The 18,546-nt window shown below is 44.5% G+C and overlaps 1 protein-coding gene across 1 annotated transcript in view; it reads left to right on the forward strand.

The window, feature by feature from the left end:
- The window catches only part of GRAMD1B (GRAM domain containing 1B), a 248,309-nt gene continuing 229,763 nt past the window's right edge, over positions 1-18,546 (forward strand). The window contains exon 1 of the mRNA XM_021063032.1: positions 1-354. Within this exon, the coding sequence (XP_020918691.1) occupies positions 329-354 (26 nt within the window). The 5' untranslated portion in view covers positions 1-328. The remainder of the gene's footprint in view (positions 355-18,546) is intronic.

An 18,546-nucleotide genomic window follows, 5' to 3' on the forward strand; every position in this document is an offset into this window, starting at 1 on the left:
CGCTGGGAGGGGGCAGATAGATATTTATAGAAAGCGGGAACGCGATGCGGTAACAAGTAGACGCCGAGCCAGCGGGAGCCTCGCAGCCCGCGGAGGGGGAGGGGGTTCCGCTTCCTCCCCCGGCGCTCCCGCCCCCACCGCAGACGCCCCCGGGTGCTTCGAGCCCCTCGGCCCGACCGGGCTCCGGCGTCCTCGCGCTCCTCCTCCCCCGGATGGGACTGGCTCCCCTGCTCACAGAGCTGGGCTCCCGGGGAGATGTGCTGAGCGGCCGCCGGCAGCCTGTGTGCCCTGGACGCCGCTGATCCGTGCGCCTGGCCCGCCCGGCCACATGAGCGCCTCTCCCAGCAGAGCCAGGTAAGAACTTCCTGATCTTCCTGAGCCTTGGGAGGGACCCACTTGGATGCTGGGGATGATGCTGAGAGGTCCCCGGAGAGGTTGTGGGGACTGAGGTGGGGGCGGGGGTGCTGTTCTTATCTGAATTTTCTTAGAGTGACCTCAAAGTTACCGGAGGTCACAGTAAAGCTATTAACATGGATTGTGGCCCGGCTGTGGTGTCCACACCTGAGATTTGGTGACCCCAGGAAACCACTGGGAGAGACTACCTCTTAATTTCCAGAGATGGCTGAGCTGATTCCATTCTCCATTCAGTTCTGGAGATATGCTCAGGGGAGTGGTGAGGGCAGGCTATGGGCATGGGATTGAGTCTGCATCTTTCCAGCTTTGTGGCAAAAGTTTGAACTGGGGATACTGGCTCTCCTGGTTCTGGGCAGTGCTTCCCTGACCTCACCTGGCCACCCCATCAGTCTTGTGCTACTCCCCGGTGTGGTGGAAGTCCAAGATCTGGAAGAAAGATGAAGTGGACATCATGAGGTTTATCTGTTGGTACCTGGTAAAACTAGAGAGAGGTTCTGCTTTTCCTCATTTCCTCCCAGGTGGAGGTAGAAGGTCTAGTAGTTGGAGGAATTCCTGGTTTGGACCTGGGGATGCATGGAGTTCCCTTCTAGAAGAAACAGAGTTACTTTTATGAAGTGGATGAAGGGATGAGAAGCTATGGCCCTTAGAGGTTGTTAGAGTCCAGACAACTTGTTTGCACCCAGCAGCCAACCTCATGCCTGGAGAAACTTCACCCCCCTTCCCCCAAATTTCTTAGCAAGGTGCTTCGTGTGTGCAGCAGCTGCTGATAATGTGCTCCCAGGCTCTGAGTTAACCTGGAGCAGCTGTGAGAGGCAGCCCCACCACACACCCAGAATTGGAGAGGGATAAGGTGGGAGAACTGGGCACATCGCACATACTTGGAACATCCCTAGATTTAGCCAAGGGGCTAAAAAAAAAGAACTGGTGAAAAAATAATAAAATGTTTTCATGACTGCAGCAGATGTAAAGCTCTGACCACTCTGGGTGAGGACAAAGAAATTTGTACAGGGGACTCAGCTGTCCTGCTGCCAGTGGCTACATGGGCACATCATCTTTTGGAGCTACAAACAGGGTTTCATGGATGAAGAGCCCTCTGCCTGGGGGTTTTTCAGGAGGGAAGTTCCTTAGCTGGGGCTGTCCCTTTGAGCTTTGGAAACAAGTTGGAAATGCTGCGTTTCATCTGTCCCCCGTCCCAAGGTCACCCTTTGCCCCTAATCTGATCTCAAGGCTCCCTGTGGAACAGGTGCACTCAAAGAAGAGTGTCCACACTGTTCTAATGTGGCCTGTTTCTCTCTTCCCTTTTTCCATTAAACAGCATTTAGGAGGTTAGAGGGCTAAGTCTGGACATGGATCTCCTGTGTGAGGAATTCACTCCTGTGCTCTGGTGCGGGCAGTGTTTATTCTGCATGTTCAGCAATGACTTGGCTTTTGTTTCTTACTCGAAGATCATATTTCTGGCTTACCAGATGGCCCTATCCTTGTCACTTTCACTGCCCTTTCACTGCTTCTTACAACTTGAACTGGCTGCCTCGGAGGGGGTATCATGAGGTCACTGGGGAGGTCACCAGTATTTGCCTGAAGACCCTCCCCTAGGCTGAGGTACTTTGTAACTTGCTCAGAAGATCTTGTCCTCAACTTTCAATTTGAGCCAAGAGCTCTGCCGGCCATCGTCAGTATTCAGGAGACCCAGGGTCCCCAGTGGGCACGCAGAAGTTCTGGTTTCCTGCATCTACACTCAAAGGGTGCTAGGTTTTGGAGATTTGGGGCTGGACTTTGGTGTTAGTGTTAGCAAGAAACCATCATGAGCAACTGATCAATACCTAGCCAAACTGGGGCACTGCCATTATACCCCAGTGTGAAGTCGTCACCCAAGCAGAGTGCCTTATTTGGTTTCTTGCTCAGCTAGCTGTATTCAAGGATCATAGGCCTTGAATGAAATCGTATCTGTATAAGGAGATCGCTTAACAAAGGGTGTCCCTGCTACCACCTTCCAGGCTTTGCTTTTGGGCCTTCACAGTCATGCGATGTCTTTGCAGATTAGCTCACGGTGGCCTCCCCTGCCAGGGCTCTCCAGTCTGACACACCTGTAGTGTGGACACCTGTAACTGAAACCACCAGCCCAGGGCTGCAGCTGCTGTCCAGAGGTATTTCCACTGCTCTGCTTCCACTATCTGGTGCTTTCACATAGGCAGCACATCATTTTCAGCAGTTTGTGACTTTGGGCTGCTATTTACAGTTTTGCTGTGGATTACCTGCCATTCCAGCTTGCCCTGCTGAGAAGGTGCTTTCTCTTGGAGTTATCCCCTCTGTTTTGATTTTCGTGGTGCTTTCACCTTGCTCAGGAGCTTTTCTTTCTTCCTCTCCTTTTCTCCTTTTGCACCTGTAGCTTGGAACAAGAATGATGTTTCCTTTTCTGCCTAGGCATGATTATTCTTCCAGTTGTACAAAAAGATCATCATTTCCTTGATCTGATCCAGAACCCTAACATGCACAAAGCAGGAACACCACATGTATCTTTGAGATGCCAGGGTTCCATATACCTTTTATTTCGGTATATAGAATACTCCACTCCTAAGGGATGCTCTAGGAGCCATCCTACTTTGTACCTGATGGGTACACATTGCACATCTGCTTAGAGAATGACCACTGCCAGTAAGAGGCAGGAGGGTGGAAGCAGTGTTAGAGTAAAGGAGGGTGGGCGTTTTAGGAAGTGAGATCCTGCGGAGGTGTGTGCTCTTATGCGGGTCGCCCTAATGTACTGAAGCCTCATCTGGCGTGTGTGGAAATGGAGTTCTTTAGACAGGGAACGCTTGGTAGTGGACTCAGCACAGATGTGTAAGACAGCAATCAAAACAGGACTTGAGGTGCTTTTCTAGATTGGGTTGACACTGCTGCATCTGTGAGTTTGCAGTTTGCTAACCACCTCTTCTGATAGGCTTTCCTCAAACCAACAGCGAAGTTCTGTCTTCAGAGAGGAAGTGATTGGCCATCCAAGTCAGAGGAGAAAGATGGCCCCACGGGCGAGGAGCACATTCTGGGCTCAGTGAACGAGTTCAACTGAGTTGGTTCCATCAGCCATATAAACAGACTTGAAACAAGGTAATCCTTTGGCTTGAAACTCGGTCAAACAGTGGGACCTTTTGAGGACCACCCCCCCCTCCAGGGGAGAAGGAAGCAGGAAGCATCTCTCCCCTTTCAGCACCCACGTGGGCTTTTGATGCAGCTCTGGAGCCCCTGGTTAAGAGAAGTTTCCCTTCCTGAGCTGGGATTGTATTAAGGTCAATGTGGAGATGGCTGTGGGCTTCAAAGATCAGAATTAGAGAGTGCAATTTGAGCATTTATTTTTTAAAAAAAAACTTCATAAAATTAAAAATTGATTTGTCTGAAGTGTAAGACCAGTGAGGTATCACCTGCCTGCCCACCTGCCAGGAGCTGCTGGGCTCAGTGAATAACAAATATATTTGGCTGGATGAGGGAGTGTGGAAAAAGGCAGCCCCTGAAGCTCATCTGTCATCGGATCTGCTTGATCTCTGAGATTCCATCTTTTTAAACATTTTCAGTGTCTGGGACTTGGGGGAGGAGATAAAGATGGGAATGGGGTAGAAGAGCAATTCCTAGAAAAGTCTGTGTGGCCCAGGGAGCCTGGAGACAAGGGCAGCCCAGGCAAGGGTGTGGAGCAGGGGAGGAGAACCAGTCCCAGGGAAGGAGAAGAAATGACACATAGAAATGATGAAGGAGGGGCAGGCGGGCGGGGCGGGGTGGGGCGGGGCAGCAGAGAGAGAAAGCAAGCAAAGTGGGAGGAGAGAGAGGGAACAGATGGAGGAAGAAGGTGCAGAGAAGTGCAAGAAAGGGGGAAAGGGGGGAAAAGAGCAGGAGATAAGGCGAAAGCTGCACCTCGCTTTCAGGTTTGTTCTCTTTCCCCTTTTGCCTCTGGCAAAGGGAGGACGCGGGATCCAGCAGAACTGCATGGTTTGTGTGCTGGTGGAGTCTTCTCATCGAAGCTGTCAAGTCCCAACCCTTCACGGCAGCTCGTTCTATTTTTACATTTTGCAGAATTGAAATTAAACAAATGACCTGTGATGGCGTTTTCATGAAGATTTTATCCAGCACACCCACACAGCCAGTGCCGGGGTGGCTGAATATTTCGAACAATATTCCATGTAATCAAATAAGAAGGCATCCTCGAGAGAAGCCTGGGCTTTGTAAAAGCTGCTTGAGGAGGGTGGTCACAAGCCAGAAGGGAATCTTGTCCTGTGGCTCATTTGGCCTTGTTAGCAAGAGAAATTGCAGTTGCTGAATTCTGGAGGAGCCCAGTATTTCTCCTCTCTATCTTTTTTTGGGGCACTGGCTTTGACTCCAGCCTCTGAAATACTTGGTCCAGTTCTCCTTGGAGAGTTCATTGATGGCAAAAAAAGAAAACAAGTTCACTTTGGCTGAACCTGCCTTCCTTAGGATTTGGGTGCTCACCCTATTTGTGGGTCTGGTCAGGGAAGTTCATGTGTACTTCGCTGGTGTGACAGCGCTTAGGTGGCAAAAATAGCGATGCTGTACATCTTGTTATTGGTTAAAACACTGAGCAGTTAATGTTTTGTTGGTTTAGACATGGGTGGTTTAGACTTACTTCCTTCAGTCCCAGGAAACTGGGTAGCAATTAAACGCATGTCTCTTTGCACATAACCATTCTTTTTGGAGGGGAAACAAAACAAAACAAAAACAACAATGCATATTAAGGGGACCAGTTAATAGGACAGGGTTGATTGCTTAGAGGTGAAAATGGAAAACTCTTCAAAAGGCTTGTCCCTTCCCAAGCATATGTTTTTGTCTGATAGGGTGTTTATGGTCTCTTTTGCCATACACACATCCAGTGTTCACATGATTCTCCATCTGTTAACCTCTGAAATGCCGTTTTTGACAAGTCCAGCAGTAAAGATGGAATAGCAGTGAAGACTGCTGTTGAGTCAGTTCTGACTTCAAAAGGAGCAATGGATGGGACAGTGCAGCTCAGAAAGGAACACCTCTTCCTGTGGGCCAGCCTTGTAGAGGCTGATCTGTCCCTGCAAAACTAAACAGGCTTGCTAGTCAGGGGACATTCCCGGCAGTGACTATAAAAAGTATCTTCGTCTCTGACGCAGAGAGTGATCGAGAGCATTGACATCTGCTGTATGGGTATAGGTTCAAAAACAAGGGGAAACAAAGGATCAGCAGTCCGTTAAGAAAAAAGCAGAAGCCAATTTCTCTCCTTTCCCTCATATCAGACATTCATGTGTTTTCTCTCGGTGTGCTTTCTTCTTGGCTATCTGGTTCAGGCAGTTTATTTGGCTTGGCTTTGAAGCCAAGGGGATTTTTATGCATCTTGGGGTAAAAGGGAAGAAAGATCAACTCAAGTCGGGACTTCCTTTATTACCATCAAGTTCAAAGTGTCGTCTCCCAGATAAAAGGCTCTCTCTCTCCCTCAGGCCTCTCAGCACCATTGTGCTCAGACTTGAATATGATTCCACAGTGTCTGCCCCACAGCCGTTGGAGCATAACTGTCTCCATCATTGCTTGGTCTTATGTTTTCTGCAGAATTCTATACTGGCACCCTGAGCTTTTCATGCTCAAGTCTTTATTTAATTGAATTCTAAGAACAAGTTCCTTACCATGTTTGGAAGTACGCAGCTGATACAAAGTCTTTATCAGAAAATTTCCCCTTTCCTGATGATGTTGACATGGTTAGCCATCTCATGAGTATGGACAATACACAAAAGTACTTTGGACTCATCATTCTTATTATTTTATTACGGCTAAAATATCATTTATGTTATGTGTTACTGTTCATAGAGCTCTTTGGTCATTTTATTTAATTGCCGTGAGAAGCTTAGGTAAAATAAATTATTCTTACCCACATTTTATGGTTACAGAAGCTAGGATGTGCAGACGTGAGCCAGAGATCACACAGGAAGTGATAGAGCCAGGACTTAAACCAATGTTCTATTTTTAAATAGTATGACCCATTCTTAAGTACCAGGATATCATTCTTTCTCTTGTGGATGCTACCCTAAATTTTCAGTGCCATCTTTTTTTGCATAGCCTTTCCTATCAGCTTAATTCTCTGTTTCTGCAGCTAGGGGTATATAAGGGATTCCTTAACATATGGATATCCATGCAAACCTAATTAAAGGAATTTAGAACAGAGAGGTAGACTGTGTTACTTTTCTTGACACCTACTGCCTTTCATTTAGGTTTTGGTATGTTAACCCACTGCCAAGTTTTCTTGACATTTCAGTCAAAGAACATGCTGAATGAAAGTTGGCATTATACCCCCTCCTCAAAACTATGATAGCCTTCCTTTTATCATAGCTTATTCTGAAGGAAGAGCCTTGCCCCATAGCCAGTGACAGCTGAACCAGTGGCTAAATAAATTTCTGTAAGTCAAAGAAATGATAGCAGAACTTGAGGGAAACTACAGCTTCCAAAAGTGAGCTGAAACAAGTCTGTTAGGATTCAAGTCTCTATAAATTGGCCTTTTGAGGTCTTTCTTCGTTCCTTCCATTTGAATTCAGTTGGCAACAGTCAATAGGGAATGTTAATTTTTGGTCTTGGCTGGTCTTCAGCATGCATGAGCTTCTGGCTATTTGTCTGAGAAAGTACAAACCCAGGTAAATAAGGCTGTGCTGATGGCTTAGCAGTTAGCCCACCCCAAACTGAATTATATATTTTGGCTTGTTAAGAAGCCAGAACAGGTTAGCAGTTTTTATAGTGTGTGCCCAGTGGAGAATGAGATGAGAGGATTTATACAATTAGTTTAAAATAATCGTACTTTTTTTTTTTCTCCCCAAGTATGAGCATACTTAACACATCTGGATGCCTCCTGCACCTGAGTCCAAAGCTCGTGCCAGGTTTTGACTCTTCTGTCTGAAGCCTGATGTCTCTTAGCAACAGCCACATTTAATTTAGTCATTGAGCCTTTGGGCATCTTGTCTACCTGCACGGATGATGATACTGTGATCAAGTTTGGACAGCTGATCTTGGGGGAGGATAAAAAGTGGTATAAACAAGCCTGAAGTTGGAGAGAGAATACAGGCATTTGTACTTTCTATGGATTTTATTCCTGTGAAAACAGTGGAAAGACAGGAATTGATGGATTGGAACGGAGGTTTTTCAGAGCACTGATGAAGTGTCCTTATCTCCCATCCTTTTCTACTATCTTATCTTTCCAGGAAGTAATGTCTTCTCACCAGAATTCTATTCTATTCTCATTTACTTCTGTCATATATATTTTAAATCACATCCTCTCTTTATATTCTTGCAACAAACATTTGTTGAACAAGAAACCAGATGAATATTGGATACTGAGTTGAATAAGGTAATTCTTCCTTCAAAGAGCTCATGATCCAGTGGGGAAGGTAAACAGTGGATGAATCAAAGACAACTTGTTAATGGCTATAAAAAGGAAAGAATAAGGTGGTATAGGAACACCAGACCCAGAGCAGTCCAGGTACAGCTGAGAAGGCTTTTTCCGAGAAAGTTATGTTTGAACCGGGGCTTAAAAGGGGAATAGGCAGGTTCCAGATGGGAAATCGTATTTCAGTCAGATAGCATGTGCAGAAACAAGGAACTGGGAGGCGTTTGATGTGGTCGTGAAGAGTAATTTAGTCAGACCCTAAGGTGTGCTGTAGGAAAGGTGATGAGACTAGAGCAGTGAGCTGGAGTCAGACTCTGAAAGTTGGTTCCACAGCTGTCCTTAAGAGAGGCAGGTGGGAGCCCCAGACATTCTTTCACAGGAGAGTGTGAAGAACAGATTAATATGTTTAGGGAAATAACTCTGGCAGCAATGTGGAGGATGACCGGAAACAGGGAGAATCAGAAGGCCAGTTGCCATAAAAGGGCGGCTGAGTAGTCCAGGTGAGATTTGGGAAAGTCAGATGGGCTCTAAACTCTGGCAAGAAAGGTTGGAATGGAGTGGCGCAGTGGTTAACGAATCCGACTAGGAACCGTGAGGTTGAGGGTTCGATCCATGGCCTTGCTCAGTGGGTTAAGGATCCGGCGTTGCCGTGAGCTGTGGTGAAGGTTGCAGACGTGGCTTGGATCCCGTGTTGCTGTGGCTCTGGCGTAGGCCGGCGGCTACAGCTCCGATTCGACCCCTAGCCTGGGAACCTCCATATGCCGCGGGAGCGGCCCTAGAAAAGGCAAAAAGAGAAAAAAAAAAAAAAAAGAAAGAAAAGAAAAGAAAAAAAGAAAGGTTGGAATGGACTTTCCAGATTTGAGAATTAGTTTAAAAAAAGAGTCCTCCAAATTTGGTAGCAGGTAGATGGTGGAGCCTGAAGAAAGAGGAGGAGCCACAGATGGCATTAATGATCTAGCTTGATGTTATCTGAACTAGGTCAATGGCCATACATTGAGATATGGAGTATTAGAAAAGGATCAGAGTTGAAAAAGAAGGGATGAGATCAAAATCTGAATAGGATGAGTATTGAAAAGGGTTATCCGAGTAGAGACGTCATTTGTAAACTCAGCCACAACAGTTTCCATGCATTTGGAAGAGAAGATGGAGCTAGAACAAGATAACACTGCCCAGAGCTTGGAAGTTGAAGGCTGCAGAGAGTTTGGGGGGTCTACTCTCAATATTTGAAAGAAAGGAGGACATTTAGAAGAGAAGTAAGAATAAAAACAAGATTAAAAAAAAAAAAAACGGGAAGCACTTGAATATGTCTGTCAGTATAGGGCGCAGCTAGGTAGAAAGGGGGAGATTAAAGAAGCAGGCAAGAGAAGAGACAGCTAAGATAGTGGTCTCTAAGAATTCAAGAGGTAACAGAATCTGGTTTAAAAAGATAGAAAGTTAGGTAGATTGATATGTAGGTAGATAGGTAGATAGGTGAGTAGATAGGTAGGTAGGTAGATGGATAGATAGATGGGATTAAATTTTTAGAAGAAAGAATTTAAAAGAACCAATACTAATTATGGCCTGATAAGCATTGTACTAGGTATCGTACATTTATTTATGTATTTAATTCACATTAAAAACTTATAAGGGGAGAGAAGAAATGCCCCTTTCTTGGAAAAAGCAGGAAAGTAGCAAAAGATGAGTGCTACTTTCAGAAGTGGAGATATGAAGGCCCATTGGATGTTACTTCAAGTGATAACTTCAGGGGTACCTTTAAGAGGTAACTTCTGTTTCTTCTGTGAAGAAGAGGTGAAGTCATCTGAGAATCAAGTAGGAAACTGGGCAACAAGTTCAAGAAGAATGGAGACATTTTAGAGTTAAAATTATTGACTGTGGGCAAGCAAACCAATCCCCGGACAGAGAGAGCAGTTAGTTGGATTTCTCTTGGGGAGGAGATGTACTGGGGAGGTTTGGCAAAACCGCAAGGCATTGAGAGTGCTGGCAAGACACTGGACTCTAGGACAGTGACCTAGAGAAAAGTAAAGCCAGAAGATGACTGATAAACTGGGAGGATGATGAAAGAAGAAGAGCTTTAAGAGAGGACTTGAATGAGCAGTTTCGAAGGATTGGAGTTTGAGATCATGGTGACACATCTCAGATACTTTGAGATTCTGGGGTTAATATGTGGATAAAAGGTGGTCTCAGCAGGATGCATGTCTTACTGTGTTATCAGAAGATGGAGCTCTTTCTTGCTGGGTGGGTGACCAAGAAGGTCTGTGACTTCAACGCCGGGTAGTCCCACTCCATCTGGGATTAGCCAGGTGTGGGTCTCTCAGGAAACAGAATGCAGGGTGACATCTCATGGTCTATCTGCCACCAGGTCTTATGATTCTGTACAGTTGCAAAGCCTCATTAACAAGCATTTTCAAAATTTTCTAAAGCATGTGATTGCAAGCTTTTCTACCTGGGACTTTTGAAAGTCCAAGCCACAGAATCATTTTTTTAAATGGGCCTTTTAATTTAACTTAATTTTACATCATCCATGCCTTAAAATAAATTTATCCCTTCCAGAGAACAGTTCTTATCTCTCACCTCATGAAATATTTGGTTCAGAAAGTGAATTTTCTAGGCTCTGCCCCATACCTCCACTCCAGCCAGGTAACATAAGGGTTTCCATTTCCACCCAAGCCAGCATATTCTGTGGGGTTGATTCACCACAGAGCCACATGCTTTTGACAAGTGTTGTCACCAGAAGCCAAGCAAATGATGGGCCTGCTGAGGCAGACAAAGGATCTTTCTGTCATTCAGGGAACAGCACCAGCAGGGCTGTCTGACCCTTTCTGATTTGTGCTATTAGAGTTCTCTATAGCTTGTCTATCCTGACTCTGTCCCACCCCTTCCCTCAGGCTTGGCCTCAGATCCACCCCGTTTCTAGGTGTTGTTTGCCATGTCATCACAACATCTGTAGTTTGGTGTGACTGCATGTCTCTGTTCTACATGCAAATCGAAAGAATACAAGTCTCTCAGTATTTACAAACAGCTGGTGTCCTCCAGAAAGAGCTTTAGAAAGCAGGAAAAAAAATGTCTCAGCTGTGTTTCATCTGCCTGTTTATTTGTTTATCCCAATTACAGAGCATGGAAGCAAGGTTTGAAAACATCCTTTCTTTGTCAGTCTGTTATCCTTTCTTCCAGGTAAATTTCTGATTTCTTCTATTACTATTCCAGTAGGAGATTAAATGTCAGGCTTCAATGGTGATGCACACACATTACCCAGAAAGCAGTCTACTAGAGCGTCCTTCTAAGGATTTGACCCTTACTTAGTTTTATGATGAATTCTGAGTAAGAGATATTAAAAATTAGGATCTTGGTTGCCTTCTGTGGCTTCACTTTTACATGTTCATGGCTGTTTAGGAGCCTAGAATCTTTTACAGTTGAGGAAAAGATGCTCAGGGAAGAGCAGCCAGCCATCCAAGTCTGTAAAGCTGGTTGGTGGCAGTCCTGGGACTTGTGCTCCCATCTCCTGACCCAGAATTTAGTCTGTGATGGAATCTCCAGTTGCTGGAGAAGAGCGTTTTGAAGCAGGGTAGATTGGTGTTCCCATTTCAGTGACAGCTTGTCAGGCGACCTGTCCAGTATTTTGATCCTCAGTTTGCCCTCCACATAGATTTATCTCATAAGGGGTTCACCACACCCCCGAACCTGTCTCTCCTCCCCTTGTTGTCTGTGGGTGTGTAATTTGAGCAGATAAATTTTTTTTACTATCACGATGTTTAGAAATCCTGTCGCCCTAGCAAATCCAAATTAATCATCTGATTACTGATAACATGTCACCCTCTGTTAACAGGCACAGATTCATGTTGATGACTATAAGCTAAGCCTTTCCATAGCATTGGTCTTTACACAGCAGAGAGGCTAGAACCATGTATGGCATCAGTTCCTTGGCCTCATAGCTGAAAGGGTTGGAGAGTGGATGAATTTTTAATAGCGTGGGCACAAATTTCCCTGATTGCTAGTCATCAGTTACCCAACTTCTGGCCTGGCTAAAGTTATGGCCCAGTCTCTTTGTGTCACCTACACAGGCAGTGCTTTCTTTTTCAGAAAAAAAGTGCATTCTTCCAGGTCGCTGCCCTGTTGGTCGGTTTGATGGATTACATGCTAGGGGCTGCAGAAGCTGGAACTAAGCAAGTGTCCCTAACTCTTGAGACTCTTGTCATTCCACAAGAAAGGCATGCTGGGAAAGGGTCAAATATGCTTAGAAAGAAGCAGATCTCCAAGGTGTATCTCTTACATTTATAGGGGGGAGAAGACCGTTTGACCATAGAAAAGAAAATATATGGAAACCAATTAAGCTGCTTGTAAGAAAATTATGGAAGTCTTCTGAAAAAGTTTTCTGGCCTCCCATTGCTATCTCCTTGGAACATGAGTTAGTAAACTCTGTTGTGGAACCCTCAGAGAAATCATCCAGGCTCTTTTTGGCCAGAGCTTGAGGGCCCTAAGAATTTAGTTGTACAGAACTCATGGTGGTTTGGAGAATTGTTCCCTGTTTGCTGATTATTTCGTTCTCTGATTTGGTTTCCCCAGAGAAAATCCCATCTGGACAAAATAACAGTTAACAGCCACGTAGCCATCCATGTTAATAGCTTTACTGAGTGAATACTCGAATATTGAGTGTATTCAGACATGCCAATCATGATGAGAAATGTGAGATGTGGTAGATGTTTCAATATATTGATGGTCCCTCTGCTTTGATAGTTTCCATGGTTGTCTTCAAATGCTATTAACTGCTTCCAAAATGTTATGACTTATGTGTTTGTCATCTGGATGGCCCCTGTGTTATCTGTGTTACCATTTCCATCTGTTCTTAAATTACTCATTCAGTAATATTGTGTTTCGTCTGCCCAATTATCCCCTGCCCCAGTCAAAATTCATCTCATTTTTCAAGGTAGGCCATTTTGCTGTTGAGCCTCAGAGACAGAAAATGCGAACACAAAGTAAACATTACTCTACCACTTAGAGGCCCCTTCTTCTCTCATAATAACCCACTGTCTCTGTTGAATTCTTAACTGAAACCACAGTCCAGCGTTTTAGGGAGCCATCTCTCAAACATGGGTATCATTAAGGTCCAGAGATTTCCAACCACATGTGCTATCTTTGGAATAAAAGCTGGAGAGCAGCCTGGCACACGTCTGATGCAGGAAGGGCAAGTTAAAAACAGTCTTGGCATCCTTCAGATCACTGACCCTACAGACATTACAACCTTCAAGTCTTCCTTTGGTAATAGCATCCTGGTGTACTTATCTGCCATTTGGCTAAATTATTGCAAAACAACTGACAGCGACCCTCTGCTCTTGTTTCTAGATCACCCCAGTTTAGAGCTGATGGGTTGTCACTCTGTGCTGTGTGCTTAGTGACAGATGTGGGAGGAGCGACTCCAGGAATGAGCTACATAAAACATAATTTAAAGCTCTGTAGCTTGGTTGCCACAGCTTAGGTGGGGCGTGATGGCGTCTGTCTTTCCCAGTGTCACATAGAACAAGAAAGTACTGCTCTTTTGTAAGTGAGCCTCCCTCAAAGTAGTCACAGAGTTTCAATAAAGGGTATCCAGGGAGTTCCTGTGGTGACTCAGGGGTAATGAACCCAACTAGGATCCATGAGGTCTTGGGTTCAATCCCTGGCCTCGCTCAGTGGGTTAAGGATCCAGCGTGGCCGTGAGCTGAGGCATAGGTCATAGACTCAGCTCAGATCTGGGATTGCTGTGGCTGTGGTGTAGGCCGGCAACTGTAGCTCCAATTTGATCCCTAGCCTGGGAACTTCCATATGCTGTGGGTGCAGCCCTAAAAAGACAAAAAAAAAAAAAAAAAAAAAAGTTTCCATTTGGTTTCCCTTTGACCCCAACATTGATCCAGCTCTAATCTATATCTGAAGAATTATCGTCATCTTCATCATTGTCATCAACAATTTTTATTGACACTTTCATCATGTACTAAACGCTTTTCAAAGCCCAGTGCATTCATGGTCTCACTTAGTTCACAACATCAAGGGTCAGTGCTGTTAATGTCTCAAATAAGAAAACTAAGATTTCCTTAAGGTTATTTTATTAGCATTCAGAGCTGTGATTCTAATCTAGGTCTGATTTCAAGTCTGAGCTTCCAACACAACTGTGTTACATGAAACAAAGCTCTCAGAAACTACTTACTGGGCATTACCTCTATTGAAGGTATGAAGTGAGGCTTATGGAGGTGGGGGTGGGGATACAAAGAAGCCTAAGATACTGCCTATCCCCAGGTGGCTTCCAATGTTGTTGGGCAAGAAGTCATTTAAAAATAATTAACAGTCCACAAAATGCCCAACATGTGAAACATAATAAATATTATATTAATAAGGAGGGGAGGCCTTGGAGAAAGTGAGATTCATGCTGGCCCTTCAATATGAGCAAGATTTTCATAGATGAAAAATCAATAGGAAAAGCATTTCATACAAGGGTGGTGATGTAAACAAATCATAAGGATGAGCAAGTACAAGGTGTGTTATATTGTGGAAGGGTGGGGAATGATGGAGCTAGGGTAGATGGTAAGTTAACTGTGAATGAAATATTTGTGTACATTCTGTTTGGTCAAAGATATTTAATGAGTGTCTGTTCTGTGGAGGTGTTCTGGAGGGGAAGAATGAGAGATAAAGTTGAAAATGTAAATTAAAGCTTCACTGATAAAGCTAGGATTTTTATCCTGTAGACTCAAAGTTTTCAGTGAGTGTTCTCAGAGTTATAGGTGGATCTTAAAACTTCTCTCACAAATTTTCACACTAGCTGCCTCTGTACTGTTCTTGAATTTCTTAAGTCGTTCCTTAAGTTTTTCTGGACATTGCATTGAAGGGTGGGCATTCCTATGACAATGACATGCATTTATCTACATGGAGAATGCCCATGTTTAGGGGGTAGGGGAAGAAGGAAAGCCTATTAAAAAGGCAAAGAAAGAACAGTGGGGGAATTAGACTACTCTCAAGTCACCAAAGCTCAGAAGGAGAGAGTTTGAAGAAAGTGTAGAGGGAAGGGGGTCATGGGTGTTAGATGCAACAAAGAGAAGATAAGGAGATTGAAGACCAAGAGAAATTTGATGATCGAATTTGATGATTGGTCTATCAGGGATCTTGGAGAACACATTTTGGTAAAACAGTGGGGATAGTAGCCCTATTGCAGGGGAATAATGAGAGAAAGGAGAGATGATGGTTATAGTAGTATAGACTGCCCATTTTACAAGGTCAGTGGCCAAAGTAGAAGAAAATGAAGGTAATAATAATGGGCACAGAATTAATCAAAGATTTTTTTCCCTCAAAATGGGCAAAACCAGTGCATATTTGAAGACATAGGTTATAGACGGAAGAAGAAACTGAAGAAATTGGAAACAAAAGAAGTTGTTCCAAAGATGGAAGGGAGCTATATAGCATTATAGTCTAATGATAATGAATGAGTAGAACTTGTAAAAACTGGGTGGTTTCGTTGGTGCAGTTGTTACCTCCTTCCCATACCCTGGACTCAGTTCTCTGCCCTTAAACCGTAAGTCCATATTTTCCTTAAACTCAACCTGCTACTGGATGATGACTGTATGACAATGATTGCTCATTTATCTTTGGAACCATCCTTTTTCTCAAGCAGGTGAACTTTTTGTTGAGTGTGTTTTCTTTAAAGACATTTCTATTTGTTTTTCTTCAGATTTCTATCTTTATGACTCAGGACTTTGGATTACTGAAGCTTTTCTCTTTTGTATAAAAATGAATGAATGAATATTTGACACAAAGACTCATCCACCCAGGAACAAATGTGTGTGTGTGTGTACACCTGAAACAATAGCAGCTACTATGTCCCCAGATACTTTGTTAAGAATTAGGATTGCAAAGAGGGGTAAAGTTTAAGCCCTGCTGTCAGAGAAATTCACTCTTTAGGAAGAAGTCAGATTGGGAAAGAGATGCTTCATCTCTAACATTAGTAGAGCCCAGACAGAAGTATGTCCAGGTGTTCAAGTGATATGGAAGATGGGCTCCCAGCCCTTCCTTGGAGTTTGGAGAAAAATCCCCTGGAGGAGGTGATACTTAAGTATTTGTTTTGCAGGATAAGAGAGAGAAGGCAAAGAAAAGTGGGAAGAACCTCCAGGCAGAAAAAAAACATTGGCAGAGTCACAGATGCCAAACAAAGTGTGGTTTTGAGAGATACAACAGCAGAGTAGAAGGACTTAGCTTACCTTCTTTCTCGAAAACAACAAAATCACAACTAACTGCTCAATAACCATTGACATAAAAGACTGGAAACTACCAAAAAAGATAGCCAAAGACAAAGAAGAAGCCACAACAAGATGGAAGGAGGGGTGCTTTTGCTATATAAGCAATCCCATCCCACAGCAATGCTATGTGGGTGACCCACAAACTGAAAAATAACCATATTGCAGAGGTTCTCCCACAAGAGTTCTGAACCCTAGTGTCAGGTTCCCCAGCCTGGGGGTCTTGCATTGGGAGGAGGAGCCCCCAGATCATTTGGTGTTGAAGGCTAGCAGGGCTTGAGTGCAGGAGCTCCACGGGACTGGGAGAATCAGAGACTTTACTCTTTGAGGGTGCACCCAAAGTTTCTTGTGCATTGGGTCCCAGGATGAAGCAGTGACTCCATAGGAGTCTGGGCCAGACCTATCTGTGGGTTTTGGAGGGTCTCCTTGGGATTCAGGGGTTGGCTCTGGCTCACTGTGGGGGAAGGACACTGGAGGCAGAGGCCCCAGAGAATAATAATCAGCGTGAACTCCCCTAGAGGCTACCATTTTGGAAACAAGATCTGGCCTCACCCAACAGCCTGCAGGCTCCAGTGCTGAGAAGCCCCAGGCTAAATAACCAGCAGGATGGGGACACAGCTCCACCATCAGCAGACAACTGTTTAAAGTGTCCTAGGCACACAGCCACCTCTAAATATACCCCTCCACATGGCCCTGCTCACCAGAGGGACAAGACCCAGCTCCACCCACCAGTGGGCAGGCATCAGAAGCCAGAGGGGCTAGAACCCTGCAGCATGCAGAAAGGAACCACAAGCATAAAAAACCAGACAAAATGAAATGGCAGAGAAAGAATGCTGCAGACGAAGGAACAAGACAAAACCCCAGAACAACTAAGTGAAGTGGAGATACACAACCTACCTGAAAAAAAAATTCAGAGTAATGATAGTAAAAATGATCTAAGATCTCAAAGTGTGGTTTTTATAGGAAGCATTAAGTTATTTTAGAATTATAGATGTCAGAGTTCCCGTTGTGGCTCAGCAGAAATGAACCTGGCTAGTATCCGTGGGGATACAAGTTTGATCCCTGGCCTCACTCAGTGGGTTAAGAATCTGGTGTTGCCGTGAGCTGTGTTGTAGGTTGCAGATGTAGCTCGGACTCCGTGCTGCTGTGGCTGTGGCCTAGGCAGCTGCAGCTCAGGTTCGACCCCTAGCCTGGAAACTTCCATAGGCCCTAAAAAGACAGATACCAAGAGGAGATGGCTTGGAGGAGATGAGATATGCCTAAATATTTAGGTGCACGAGGTAAGGTTTTATGAGGCGCCTTATATACATGCTAAGATCCTTAGACTTTGTTCTGAAGACTAAGGAGGGCTATTGAGCAATTTGAGCAGAGTATTTTCATAATCATATTTATGTGCAGATCCAATCTGGTTACAAATGATTGATTCAAGAAAATGACTCATTTTGGAGTGTCTTTGGATTTAAATAAAAGAAAAATCTCAACTAGTAGCAGCTTAAACAAATACGTGATAATATTTATCATGCAATAAGAAGTCCAGAAAAAGGTGGCTTCCGGCCTTGGTTTAGGCACCTGACAATGCAGTCGAGGACCCAGGGTCATTTCCACTACACCATCCTCTCTAGTTTTGCCTTTGATCTCATGCTGTTACTTTGCGGTCATGAGAGGGATGTTGCTACTCAAGTATCGTGTTCAAGTGCAAAGGTGGGGAAAAGGGGAATATGGTGGTGCCAGTGTTGTCTGTCTCTTTTCAAGGAAGCCTAGATTTCCCTGGAAGCTTCCCAGTACACCTGCATTCATACCTCACTGGCCAGAGCTTGAAAGAGCCACCACTGACTACAAAGGAGGCTGGAACAAAATATTTATTCTTTCTAACTTCCATAATAAAGAAGGGCCAAGAAAAAGGGCATTAGAAATGAGTGTTAAATTAGCCAACCAACAGTATATGTCATAGAGATTTATCTCTATCAGAGGCTTGGAGATTGGACTGCTTTCCAGTACACAGCATCCTGTGCCAGGCAGTGGAGGTGGCAAAGTACCCAACTCAAAGCAAAGCAGTGAGCACATCTCTTAGCTGTTGAAGAGACAGAGCCAGAGGAAGAATGACACTGGCTTGGGGGCTATCAGTGTAGGTTGAGCCTGGGTACCATAAAGGCCATCTTCCTGCTGAACCAGTACACATCTGGTTCATCCCCAGGTTGGTGATTGAAAATGAACAAAATCCAGGTTTCTGCCACAGAATTTACTTCTCTTTTTCCTCTTTGCATGCCTCCTAGGCTTTAGTAATTATTTATTCCAGTGCTGGAATGCTGCTAGACACTGTTGGAGGGTATGCAGGATGGAGTTAAGGAAATGAAGAATAAAGACCATGTCCTTCCTCATGTAGCGGACAATCTCCATATGGAACAATTTAAAAATCCTGTAAGAGAAGATGGAAGCAAATGCTCTGGGCTTGGTTTAGTGTCAGCAACCAACCCTGGGCTACAGGTCTCCTACAGAAGC

The sequence above is a fragment of the Sus scrofa genome, chromosome 9, assembly GCF_000003025.6.
Source record: "Sus scrofa isolate TJ Tabasco breed Duroc chromosome 9, Sscrofa11.1, whole genome shotgun sequence".
Classification (NCBI taxonomy): Eukaryota; Metazoa; Chordata; class Mammalia; order Artiodactyla; family Suidae; genus Sus; species Sus scrofa.